Here is a 13,437-nt window from a genome sequence, read left to right as displayed (position 1 = left end):
AATTAGTTTACACATTTGCACATACAAGTTGATTTATTAATTAGTATTTGTAATTTGTTACTTTATTTATAAATAACTAATAGAAATAAATAAATATTCCCATTAGTTGTGATTTAAATATGTTTTAGAAACAATAAAACATTCTCTTTATTTGTATTTTAATGCAATATATAAAATTAAATATAAGATATATTTAGATCCATTCACAAATTTTGGTGTTGACGCACTAGATCGTGACAGATCCATGGGTATAATATTATCTTGAGGTATCATTTGTACTGTTGTCATCACTTCTTCATTGATTACTATAAACAAACCATCATTATATTCCATTATCAAATGAATTTTATAAAATTTAATTACCTGCACCCATAGTTGCGAACCTTAATATCGGCGAAGGTTTAGACCAACCATATCTGTTTCTCGAAACTAACAGAGCTTCATATACACTCTTCTCTTTTAGACCTTTTATGGTGTAAGACTTAGAATACACGGGGCCAAGACTGTGTTCAGTTGGTATCGTTAATTTAGTCCAATCGGGTTTATTCAAACCGCTTTTCGGTCTGTAGGGTCTGAACCACAAATTGTATTCAATAATTGGAGTGTAACTGTCAACTTCCCAAATTAATGTGTATGAATTTTTTGCCTCCAGATTCTTTTCCAGAGTCTTCTTAAATACACCCGGGTTGGGTACGCCTTAAACATATACATGATTCGACTAATGTTTAATAAAAGACTGGATTAACTGACCTGACAATTGAATGTGGACTTCTCCCTGTCCCAGCTCGTTGTTAGCACGACATGTGTAAATGCCAAAATCACTCCTTTGCACGTTTCTTATAAGCAAACTGTGTTTGTCGCCGTCATGCAAGGATACTACTCTATTATCTAAAGGAACTTGTATCTCCCCTTTAAGCCAGGTTACTGTAGCTTGGGGGTCAGCACTGACTTTACATTCTAATTGGGCCCTTAAACCTGGAGCGGTATGAATCCAAGACCTCGACGTCAAAATTTCAGGGGGATCTAGAATTCAAATAAAAGGTGGTTGGAAAATACAAAGTGTAATAGGTACCTAGTAAGAAAATTACGTACAGATGATGTTAAGGGAAATTTCGGCTCTAGCCGGCTCTCCAACTCCATTGACAGCTTCACAGGCATATTTTCCTGCCAAAAGTCTATCTGAAGCTGTGAACTTCAACATCTCCCTGTGGTCCAGCAGCTTCAATTCCTCCCCCTTTAAATATTTTTATTGAATTCAACACAATTGACAAACAAGGTTTGACTACTAACCTGAAAGTACCAGTTAATAATAGGGTACGGAACTCCCCCACCTTTGCATGACATCCTCACTTCCTCGCCGAGTCTGACCTCCAGAAATCCATTGGGAGGAAACGGCTCAACTGACGGTGCATCTGTAAGATGGAAAACATGAGCAACATTAAAATGGAGCAAAAGGAATCAGCCTTACGTAAAACCTCGATGGCGTGTCTTTGACGTACCGCACCCCATGGATGAGGCCTTTCAATTTCACATGTGTATTCACCTGTGTCCATCGGTTGGACAGTCACAATTTCCAAAGAACCGTTCTCCCACAAAGTATGTCTTTCTGGTGCCGGTATTGATTCATTTGAACTGTCTACCAGCAGGTCGTGATCTTTGAACCATCTCACGGCTACTGCATACGCTTCATCTAAACATAAAAATGATTTTATGAAAACCGTAACCTACTCAAGACATGAATAAAGTATAGAAGTGACTATGATTTACGTTTATACTTAGAAAAAAAATTAAATCTAAGGAATCAAGTTACATAGAAATTGTTTGATACAAATCTATTTTAAATTGAATATAAAATTAGTCATTTAAAGTTGGTAAAACTCAATTAAACTTACGTAAATTAAAGCATAATTGCAATTTATATTCATTGAATTGATAAAGATTGTGTAAATATTTGGGTTAATAACGCTTTACTTTATTACTTTCCTGGAGGAATCGATAATGCACACAGTTAATAGACGCTGCACTTAAAGTGCAGTTTGTAACTATACATTACACAAATATACTTTGATCTTATTTTTACCAAAAATACCCTAGAACAACTAATTTAAAGTGAATATTCAATTTATTACACCTGATTTGAATTTATTTGTTGTAGTAGTTGCCTATTTTAAGGACGTATTCCTAAATTAATTGTAAATTTTTGTATTTTCTGAGAATAATCTCGCCCCTCTGAGTTTAGTACTTAATTCTTGATGCACATCAGGGTAAAAGGCGAACATCAATATAATGACGTACGGTTATCTCAACGGCAATCTTAATATACCACTTCCTTATTCCTAATATTGTTTTGGTAAACAGAAAGCCCACATAGTATAAATTAGTAAATTGGAACCTTTATATCAGCCGGTGATTCTATTCCCAGCGATGGTTAGTATCTTTAATGCTAAATCGCCGATTTCAATTAAAAGCAAATAAAGCTTGTTAATTCGACAATTAAAAATTTTCCTTTACTGTCAGTAATATTTACTCGTTTTTGATAAATTAAATCAATATACGTTAAAATAGTATATTAAATTATTGTTTTAAACATTAAATAAATAAAAAATAAATATTTATTATTTTATTATAACATATTATTTTTATATAGTAGATTTTAGAAAATGTATTACTTGGTTAATAAATAAATTGCCTTTATGAATAAGAATTGTTACAAGTGTCATATAAATAAATATTTTTTGAATACAAAAACTGTATATTAGAAGAAAATATTTAAATAAAATATATAATTTATAGAGGAATATTTATAGAGAAATGTATAAATATCCTAAAAAACAGCCTTTTTTATTTTTTTAATAATTTTTAAAATAAATGGAAGCCCAACTCTGCTTGTGAACGATTGACGATAAAAACATTTATGTAGGTGTCACCACTCTAAAAGTGATTAATTAATCAAAAAAAAAATCTAATAAAAAAAATCATTTAAACAGACCGTTCGAAAGTGTGTTGAGATAACATGGCAGGAGGACCGTATTGTTTTCGCGTGCCTTGACAGTTGTGGGTGGACTGCTAAAATCGTATCCGTATGCGAAACAGAAACAACAAAAGTACACCAACACAAACCAGGTACCCATGTCACTCAACACAGTCCGCGATTCGGGAACGGCTCTTTTAATACTGAATGACACTGCTGTGTGACTTATGCCATCAAGTGGTGGACAATTACTGGCGACCAGGGCCCAACACTCTCAATTAGTCGCTTCATTGGATTATGCGACATGAGAGAATCTTTTTATTACCTCATTATATCGACGGGATATACACTGATTTTTTTTATTTCACTTTTTTTCACATGGGGGGAGTGTGAAATCAAGATGAATGGCTTTTATGGATCTATCAATTGAATGTGATGGTCAAGAAGTCTATAAAAATGCTTGTTAGATGTGTCCCATATTTTCCGTTGAGATGTTCGAATTTTTCCTTTCCTGAAATAAAATTATAGGGACAAATATTTAAGGACATATTTGCCGGTTATAAATGTGTGCGTGCGATCAAATTGTTTTCGCTTACGGTTAAATAAAATTGAAGGTGGTAATTTAATTCAATTACGAACAATTGGTACACAATGTTGTGTTAAATCGCTCTTATTGTGTTCTTCATAGGCGAAGAGACCTTTATACCTTTCATTATGGGCCGTATGTCCGCAGGTCAAGTCAAATCTAGTGACCCTAACAATAAACCTCTGTTTGTTTTGTTCATATTTTTTACTGCCACTTTACTTTAGTCTTTATTTACTAAATACATAGCACGAAGCAATTTATTAAATAATTGTTATTGCTAGGCAGTTCTGAAATATAATAAGTAACTAACTTAATATTATCGTTATAAAACTATCAGTTAGCTATAATATTAAACTCGATGATCGATTAATTACATTACTCTTGTGTGAGTATTTTGATGAACAGTTGCCTCTTCAAGTATATTGTTCCGTATAATTAAATAAATTTATTTATCATGCTCTAATGCAATACCAAATTTATATACATATAAAACTAAAAATTATTAATAAACCAACACTAAAATTTGTACAAAACTACAGGTTCTAATTTTACTCTTACATTTTTGAAAATTATCACAATGCTTTAGGTTATTTGATAAGTCATTATACAGTCTTAAACCTTTACAAAATATATTTTTGTTTAAATATTAAGTTTTGGCAGTTGTAACATAAAAATCCTCTTTTCTTCTAATATTATACTTCTTATGTCAATTACTTGATTTACTTTTCTACATAAATATGATGGTGTAATCTGGTTTTTAATTTCATAAATGTTGGAAGTATAACACATATTTTTATAAGAGTATATTTATATGTCTTCAATATTTTCCTTAAGCATTTATTTTGTATTTTATGAAATTAATTTCCCATTTCTAAGTTGTAAGCCATTCTGATAAATAAATATTTTTTTTGGAAATTGTTATTATTTGTAGCCACATCTAGGTATTTTATTTCTGTTACTTTCTAAGGTCCTTATCATTAATATAAATTTTAAGATTTCTTCCTATTACATATTGACAATATATAAGGCTTACCTATCAACGTAAACTTAGATTTATCTATATTTATATTTAACTATTATCACAGATCCATTTAAAGATCATACATCATAACTTCTGATTTATAGTTTCAAACATACATATATATTCAATATCATTACCAGAAATATACATAATTGTATCGTCTGTAAGCATACAAATATTACACTTATATATTTTACAATATCATTTATGTATAAGACCCCAGGACTGTTCCTTGTGGAACATCAATTTCTTTTTGTTAATTCAATATCGGTTTGTTAAGTAATTTTCAAACCAGTTAAGTAGAGTTAAATCAAAACCAATCTTATTCAATTTCTTTAACAAATTTTTATTATTTTCAACTAATTTTTATTATCAACTGAGTGCACACACATCTTTTTGTACGAATTTGATTTAACACCACTTTCAATATTCTATGAATTTTTCTTGAATCTCATGTTATTATGTTATTTTCTTTTTTCATTGTATATTATATATAGTATATTATACTGTATTTTTTATAATATATTTAATAAATACAAGTATAAGTACGAAGTACTTTCTTTTTACCGGAATTTTTGGGAACCTGCAAAATCGTGTAAAAATGGTGTGAATTTTTGTCAGAATATTTGATAAGTTTATTCTTTACGATCGTATCCAAAATTTATTCAACAGACCTACAGAGTCACTACATAACGAAATATTAAAAACTTTTTGTGTAGGAAGTATAATAGAAGTTTTCCAGTTTTGTGAAAACAAACCATCTAAGATACAATTTTAAAGCACTTTACTATATTTCTTTTTACCGTAATTTCGGTGTCTTTTGTGACAAACACTACTTAAAAAGTAATAATCTATAAAATACTAATTAAGGAATGATTCTCGTCTTAGGCGTTAGAAATATCTCTGGCATCAAGTGCTTTTGATTGGAAATAATAATCGACTAACGTACTAGAATATTATGTTATTCTAGTTGGATTTTTTAATAGTTAAAACTGTTATGATAAATAGTTATTAATGTAATTAACAAATAAAATACTTGCTTTTAATTTCTGTTAAATTTAAATAGGTCTAGACATTATAGTTTAACATTGATTTTCTGATAAATTAATAGATACTTTTGATAAATTGCATAGATAACAGTATTTATTTATTCATTACCCATAATAAACCTTATCATATTTACTGCCAATTGTGAAACCCGGGTATGTGTGTATTTTATATTATTGTTTTCTTCAAGAAAGTATGTGCTGTTGCAATTTTATTATCGAATTTGTTGAAATAATTTAATATAAAATGGGAGGAAGTGTAAACATTATCTATAGGTCTTTCCATAAATTCTTTTCATTCCATTTTAGTCACTTAATCTAAAATAATTTTATTAGTTAATTACCTTAAATTTGTGAAGTCATTCGATAAACCAACGCGAAACAAGTGAACTTTATAACATGCAGCAAAGACTATTTTAACTTGTTCTCTGCAATTTACTTACAATTAAACATTTTAATTGTTCTATTTTAAGACATTATTAAGAACAGCATAAAATAGAATTTTAAAAATAAGGGAATGCGCTAAACGTTAATAATTAAATGAAAGAATGATACAAATAATAATATATAACGTTGGTTTTTAGATTTGTGCTAATAACCTGACCAATTAATCAATTAGCCAACGTTTTTAATTAAGACTCGCCTCTAATTATACCCGTAAGAACATCGTAATCAAGTTTAATTAATTGATGTTTCAAAAGAAAAAAATCGGCTAGTAATTAGGGTTACTCATCGTAGTACTCCCACACACACACAGTTAAATAAAATTTAGAAAAATAAAATTTTAAGTAGATGCATTTACGTTGTAAATAAATATATAAAAATTCCATTCGTATTAGTTTATTTTCCCTATAAATGATATCGACGATTAAAATTAAACATTTACAATCAATAGCACAATAAAGATATAGTACACAATATAATAAGCAGGCGCCAGTACAATTTTATGGAGTAAGTAGTAACATAGTAGTAGTAAAAAATGCGGTCCATAATTTTATTCGTTTATCTGAGCACTGTTTCGGTTTGCGGACAAAAAAGGATCGTGAATGGAACAGACGTTCCAAACGGCAGTTTCAAATTTATGGTATCGTTTTTTAGCATCTAGATTCTTTTTCTTTTTTTCAGTAAACGTTGAACTTTAGGTCTCTGTACAAGTCAATGGGCTACACTCTTGCGGCGGAACGATCCTGAATAGAGATCATGTGCTTACAGCTGCGCATTGTGTTTGTTCAAATGATATGTAAGTGTTTGAATGACAATTGTTTACGTGATTTATTTCTTTGGTAATTTAATAGCGGGCTAGAACAGATAACTGTACGTAAACCTTTCGATGTACTTCTCGACGACGCAGCAAATATCAATTTTCCTGTTACTGAAATCACGTGCCACGACTATGACGTCTTAGAGCTGATTAAAGATCTGGCAATTCTGAAGGTTGGGAAATTATTAAAGCAACTCGACTCCTAACGTTGAAATTCGAGCAGTTACAGTTCCCAATACCGGATCCATTTTTTGGTAAAGTTAAGCTCGCATCAAGACAATTTTCAACACGATCGGAACAAAACGGCATTATTCTCGGCTGGGGACGTAACTACGTAAGTAAATCTCCTTTAGATCCAAAAAGACCACTTTTTCTTGATAAATAACCGCGCGTCTGTATTTCACTTACATGAGTTCCAAAGCCTTCAATTTATTTCCAGACAGACGGACCGATACAAAATATTTTACAGCAAGTGGATGTGACCGTATACAACGACACGACATGTGAATCCAGCTGGAGCGGAATTAGGAATATAGAGTACCACATTTGTGCGGGATGGAGGAATAATGGGAGAGGATCATGCCAGGTGAAAATAGACTGACTTTAATGAAATACGCATCCGATTTACTTCGCTTTTCACTGCAATATTGTTTTTCGATTTTACCCGGCCTGGTTTGGCTTTTTTCGCGTTTTTGTGTGCCGTGCAAATCGCAGTAGGCAAACTTTTCAGGAATGGGGAATTAAAGTGTTATCTGTCTGCAAAGCAATGATTCAGTTTTGAATTAAAAAGTTCGTTTTACGATCTAAAGCGGAAATGTTAATATTTAGTCGGCACACGTACACTAACTAACTCCAATAATTGATTTCCCCAATTAAAGATATTTATAACACACTGACTGAACATTTTTCAGGGAGATTCTGGAGGTCCTTTGATGTTGGGTGGACGACAAATTGGTATTGTCACGTTTGGAGCGTCTGAAGATTGCAGCATCAGTGATGAGAATAGACCAAAAATTTTGACTAGAATTTCGAAATTTAGGGATTGGATAGAGGCCCATTCGGTCTCATCCATTAATTTTGGAGATCCCGAAGATGATTCTGAAGAAGACTTTGACGTAAATGAAACAACTACTATGAGAGATACAATTTCTGTAACCTCTGAAGAAACTGTGCCAAGCTCTTTAGTAACAGAAGACATTGAATTGACCTCTTCCACGACTGTAGAAAGTGTGATAACTACTTTGAACGATTCAATTTCTGTAACTACTGAAGAAACTGTTCAAAGCTCTTTAGCAACAGAAGATATTGAATTGACTTCTTCAACGACTGTAGAAAGTGAGATAACCACTTTGAACGATTCAAATTCTGTAACTACTGAAGAAACTGTTCAAAGCTCTTTAGCAACAGAAGATATTGAATTGACTTCATCGACGACTGTAGAAAGTGAGATAACTACTTTGAACGATTTAAGTTCTGTAATCACTGAAGAAACTATGCGAAGTTCTTTAGTAACAGAAGACATTGAATTGACCTCTTCAACGACTGTAGAAAGTGAGATAACTACTTTGAACGATTCAAGTTCTGTAACTACTGAAGAAACTGTTCAAAGCTCTTTAGCAACAGAGGATATTGAATTGACCTCTTCCACGACTGTAGAAAGTGTGATAACTACTTTGAACGATTCAATTTCTGTAACTACTGAAGAAACTGTTCAAAGCTCTTTAGCAACAGAAGATATTGAATTGACTTCTTCAACGACTGTAGAAAGTGAGATAACCACTTTGAACGATTCAAATTCTGTAACTACTGAAGAAACTGTTCAAAGCTCTTTAGCAACAGAAGATATTGAATTGACTTCATCGACGACTGTAGAAAGTGAGATAACTACTTTGAACGATTTAAGTTCTGTAATCACTGAAGAAACTATGCGAAGTTCTTTAGTAACAGAAGACATTGAATTGACCTCTTCAACGACTGTAGAAAGTGAGATAACTACTTTGAACGATTCAAGTTCTGTAACTACTGAAGAAACTGTTCAAAGCTCTTTAGCAACAGAGGATATTGAATTGACCTCTTCCACGACTGTAGAAAGTGTGATAACTACTTTGAACGATTCAATTTCTGTAACTACTGAAGAAACTGTTCAAAGCTCTTTAGCAACAGAGGATATTGAATTGACCTCTTCCACGACTGTAGAAAGTGAGATAACTACTTTGAACGATTTAAGTTCTGTAATCACTGAAGAAACTATGCGAAGTTCTTTAGTAACAGAAGACATTGAATTGACCTCTTCAACGACTGTAGAAAGTGAGATAACTACTTTGAACGATTCAAGTTCTGTAACTACTGAAGAAACTGTTCAAAGCTCTTTAGCAACAGAAGATATTGAATTGACCTCATCCACGACTGTAGAAAGTGAGATAACTACTTTGAACGATTTAAGTTCTGTAATCACTGAAGAAACTATGCGAAGTTCTTTAGTAACAGAAGACATTGAATTGACCTCTTCAACGACTGTAGAAAGTGAGATAACTACTTTGAATGATTCAAGTTCTGTAACTACTGAGGAAACTGTTCAAAGTTCTTTAGTAACAGAAGACATTGAATTGAACTCTTCAACGACTGGAGAAAGTGAGAACGATTCAAGTTCTTTAACCTCTGGAGGAGATGGGGAAAGTTCTTTAACAACAGAAGAAGTTCACTTCACTCTTTCAACGACTGAAGAGGCTTCATTAACTTCCACATCAGAAAATTTGACTACCAATATAATAAAAAGTTCAACTATAGAAAACATGGAGAATTCGGAACCTACTGAAAAACCATCCTCCCAAAATATTATAAAACCTTTGCCTACTCTTTTGTACACAATCATGTTTGTTAGAATAATGTTATATTGACTATTGGCAAAATAAATGCAGTTTTTATTACTTGTAACATTAAAAAATACATAGTATATAAAAATGTTCAAAAATAAGAACACCTCGGTTTACAGAATCTATTAAATATTGTGATGTCCCGTTTAAAGTTTTCACTTGGTTAAATATAACGATGAAGTCTTTGATTTAAAAATTACATTTAGAGTTTATTCAGGAATGTATTTACTTGCATTATAGGTCAACATTCTTACTTTAGCCGTTTTGTAAATGTCTGACGAGATACAATAAACTCCAGTTCGTCCATTTGCGACCTCGTTTCTTATGAGGTAATATTGGAAAGTGCATCGTGCCCAACAATACTATTTGTATCGAATTGAAGTTAAACTTTTCATGGTGGCATGTAAAGTTTCTTTAACGTATTTCTATCTTTGCAACTGCTTTTATTATTATTTTTAGAGGATTTTCCCGCTATCTACAGATTTATTGTTATCATCATCTCCGAGATAAATCTAACAACGTATTTTGCGGGGACATAAGTTTCAGTATTGCATAAAAACCTTCATTTAGGTTTGGCAATTTAAATATTTCGGCAAGTTTTCCTGCTAACGGTAATCAATTTATCAAACTATTATTTGGTGTCCATGTTTTAATTGCATTTACAAATTGGGTCGCTTTTAATAAGGTTAGCTGTTACGAAATGCTTAATAAAAGATCCCATTTAGTTTACCAAACTATGTTGGGAACAAAATGGAAACTTGGTTTTTTTTTGGGTAGAAGAATTGTGACACATTTCTGATAAGCAAAATTTAAATGTAATAAAAACTAAAAATAATGTTAATGTATGAGCTTGAGTCACAGAAACAATGGGAAGTATTGCAAATATATTGTTTGTGTCCGTATAATTGCAGGTTTTAAATTCCAATATGTGTATGCATAAATTATAATCTAATCTATATATATATATTGGTGTAAATATTGTATTTTAGTTGACGCATCATGCTTCTGCAAAAGATATTATTTATAGCACTTATATCGGGTAATATTAAAAACATAAAAAACAAGTGATCAATTATTTATGGTATTGTTCGTTGTTTAGTTTTAGGAATGGGAAAACATGTTAGCAAAAGATTGTTAAGTGATTCAAAGATTTATGGAGGGAAACTAAAAAAAGATGTCGACTACATTGTAAGTTACTTAACAAAGTATTAAAAGATTTAACATCTTAAAAACTGTAGGTAGCTATTGCTGGAACTAAAACAAGTTTATTTTGTGGTGGAACTATAATAAGCAAATATTTCATTCTGACGGCACGGCATTGTCCCTGTATCTACCAAAGGTGTAAATATTAAGTTAAAAGAAAAACAATAATTTAAAATATTGTCTTCAGCAACAAATACATACCGAAAACTGATAATTTCACGGTGAGTTACGGAAAATCTAATTTTATGTTAGGCACAAGAAAAGCCACATCCAAGATATATTGTCATGAAACTCAAGATATAGCCATACTTCGGGTAAGTATTACAATAAAAGACAAATTTAACGGCTAAACGTTTGTTGCTTAGTTACAAAGTGAACTTCCGGAATTCGAAGCCTGGAGAATTGCAACATTGGCTGACACTTACGACGTCGGTGATGGTAATATTGCCTTGGCAGCCGGATGGGGAAAATCGTCGGTAAAAAATGAATTACGTGTAATGTCATTAACTAAGTTGTCAATAATTTCAGCAAAATGGTACAGTTGTGAAATCATTGCATCAAATCAAACTGGAGATTTACCCTACATGTTACTGGGACCACGTTATTTGCTTTGGATCTTCTAATGGAAGTATTTGTGAAGCAAGTGATTTGAAATTAACCCCTGTTATATACTAAATATTGCACGTTACAGGGTGATTCTGGGTCTCCCTTGACAATTGATGGCGTAGTTATTGGTGTCATCAGTTTTTTATCAGCCTCCTGTGGACCTTCAAACGCTAGTTATCCTAACGGAGCAGTAAACGTCTCATCTGTTTATAATTGGATAGCAAATATCGCAGACATTAATCCTAATTAATTCTACGTAATTGCCCAATTATATTTGGTGAAATAAATTATCTACCGTATTAGAAATTTATCAAAACCTAATAAAGATAAGCCCCACATGGAGCATTTTATTATCAAGTTGCATAAATAAAGGGAATGGGCATTGAGTAAATACTTCCACATAGCGGTATATTTACTATAGTAGTTGTTTTATAAAAAGCTTTTGTGTTACAATTTACAATTTACTGAACTGTGTAAATGTAATAAACACATACTCGGACTGTAATAAATGTTTATAAACCTTTATTACTTATTTTTTTGTATGTTTTTGGATGATGCATTAATAATTTAATAATAAAGTACATATGTTTTTGTGATAAAAGGTTAAATTCGTCATTTTTATATTGAAAACACACTTTTTTGTAAAAAACTGTCAATTTTAGTAATATTAATTTTTGAAATTTGTTTGTACAAAATGCTTTTTTTAATATATATTTTTTTGATTTTAATTTCTTTTGGTATTTTTTTCGTATTGATTTCAATATCTAAATAAATATTGTTACCTCCCTGCATCCTTCAAACTGTATATGTATGTACATTTAACTGTTTAAAAAATAAATAAATAAATAAATAAAATGCAATAAAAAATGCAGATTATATGTGAATAAAAAATTTATACACAGTTTCCGTTCCACTAAATAGTGTCCTACAACAGTACTATCATCTCAACAGTACTATCATGTATCTCAAAACAAAATTAATTTTTAAACTAATTTAATAAATAGTTTAAATAATACTCATCTAAAATTTTTTCAGGTTTTTATAAGATACTACGTTAAAAACACACAAATTATCAATATGATTTTTATGTTCTAACCACCCAAGTTTTTATATTTTTCACAATCATCAAATATCTAATATTTATCCTATCATCCCAAATTTGTATGAATGTGTGGCCACCACTTTCTTCGGATATGATCCCAATTGAGTATGGTTTAAGCATTCTTTGCAGATGTGAAGGAGCCTATAATATATTAGGAACAAATTTTTGTTAATTTTAAATTAAATTATACCGTGATGTAATACTTTTGAATCGGAGTGTATTTATGTGTATTTATGTTTAAAAAAAAGATGACAATATTTATTATCATTATTTGACTAAAATATTAAAATAACTAAATATTAAGAGGTATTAAAATAATGTTGTATAAAATAAAGGTAATTTTAAAAGTTGACACATAATTTTGAATTAAAAGGAAATACAATCTTAAAATATCATATAATTTCCATGTACAGACGTCAAAGTAAAACTTTAATTAGCAATTGAAACAAGATAAATCTTTTTATATATTTAACTCGATGAGTGAATAATGAGAAAAGTTTAATATAAAATCCGAACACTGCACTACTTGAACATCAAAACTTCAAAACTCACAAGATATATTTAGGTTCAAAATCGAATCGTGGTGTTATTAGTAACGTTCCCACATAAATAAACTTTGTCTCCCGTGTTGAGCCGCGGATTTTAAAGGTATTAAATCTATACAAGTTGCACCAAAGCAAAACTTTATCATAACGTTCCGCATCTATAATTTTAATGTGGGCGCATTAATGGGATTTCAGTTGAAACATATTGTACGTGGTAAATCGT

The 13,437-nt window shown here is 31.0% G+C and overlaps 2 protein-coding genes across 3 annotated transcripts; one reads left to right on the top strand and one right to left on the bottom strand.

Moving 5' to 3' along the window:
- Positions 1 to 127: 127 nt before the first annotated feature.
- LOC109604995 (limbic system-associated membrane protein) lies at positions 128 to 3,177 on the bottom strand. The gene is made up of 7 exons (XM_020021552.2): positions 2,990 to 3,177; positions 1,469 to 1,690; positions 1,291 to 1,412; positions 1,093 to 1,234; positions 751 to 1,023; positions 364 to 696; positions 128 to 305 (listed from the first exon to the last, which is right to left on the bottom strand). The coding sequence occupies exons 1-7, from the start codon at positions 3,129 to 3,131 to the stop codon at positions 148 to 150; spliced, it is 1,392 nt and encodes a 463-aa protein (XP_019877111.1). The 5' UTR covers positions 3,132 to 3,177; the 3' UTR covers positions 128 to 147.
- Positions 3,178 to 10,599: 7,422 nt separating this feature from the next.
- LOC109604994 (serine protease SP24D) lies at positions 10,600 to 12,092 on the top strand. Of its 2 annotated transcripts, none has more exons than XM_049963361.1 (7): positions 10,600 to 10,797; positions 10,858 to 10,946; positions 10,997 to 11,097; positions 11,149 to 11,275; positions 11,327 to 11,437; positions 11,490 to 11,604; positions 11,653 to 11,789. In XM_049963361.1, the coding sequence occupies exons 1-7, from the start codon at positions 10,758 to 10,760 to the stop codon at positions 11,655 to 11,657; spliced, it is 588 nt and encodes a 195-aa protein (XP_049819318.1). In that variant the 5' UTR covers positions 10,600 to 10,757; the 3' UTR covers positions 11,658 to 11,789. The 2 variants fall into 2 exon arrangements, with proteins under 2 accessions (XP_049819318.1, XP_019877109.2); XM_020021550.2 differs by having other exon boundaries at positions 10,605 to 10,797; positions 11,490 to 11,600; positions 11,653 to 12,092.
- The last annotated feature ends 1,345 nt before the right edge of the window (positions 12,093 to 13,437 follow it).

This window comes from Aethina tumida, chromosome 2 (genome assembly GCF_024364675.1).
Source record: "Aethina tumida isolate Nest 87 chromosome 2, icAetTumi1.1, whole genome shotgun sequence".
In the NCBI taxonomy this organism is placed as follows: domain Eukaryota; kingdom Metazoa; phylum Arthropoda; class Insecta; order Coleoptera; family Nitidulidae; genus Aethina; species Aethina tumida.
Note: the sequence above shows the minus strand (reverse complement) of the source record. Positions and strands in the feature narration are given on the sequence as shown.

Excerpts from the sequence above, each read along its gene's own strand:
- LOC109604994 (XM_020021550.2), top strand. The coding sequence starts at position 10,758 with ATGCTTCTGCAAAAGATATTATTTATAGCACTTATATCGG. Across the intron at positions 10,947-10,996 it reads AAAAAGATGTCGACTACATT|GTAGCTATTGCTGGAACTAA; the intron begins GTAAGTTACTTA and ends TAAAAACTGTAG. Across the intron at positions 11,438-11,489 it reads CCGGATGGGGAAAATCGTCG|CAAAATGGTACAGTTGTGAA; the intron begins GTAAAAAATGAA and ends CAATAATTTCAG.
- LOC109604995 (XM_020021552.2), bottom strand. The coding sequence starts at position 3,131 with ATGGGTACCTGGTTTGTGTTGGTGTACTTTTGTTGTTTCTGTTTCGCA. Across the intron at positions 697-750 it reads AGTCCACATTCAATTGTCAG|GCGTACCCAACCCGGGTGTA; the intron begins GTCAGTTAATCC and ends TATATGTTTAAG. Across the intron at positions 306-363 it reads GTTCGCAACTATGGGTGCAG|TAATCAATGAAGAAGTGATG; the intron begins GTAATTAAATTT and ends GTTTGTTTATAG.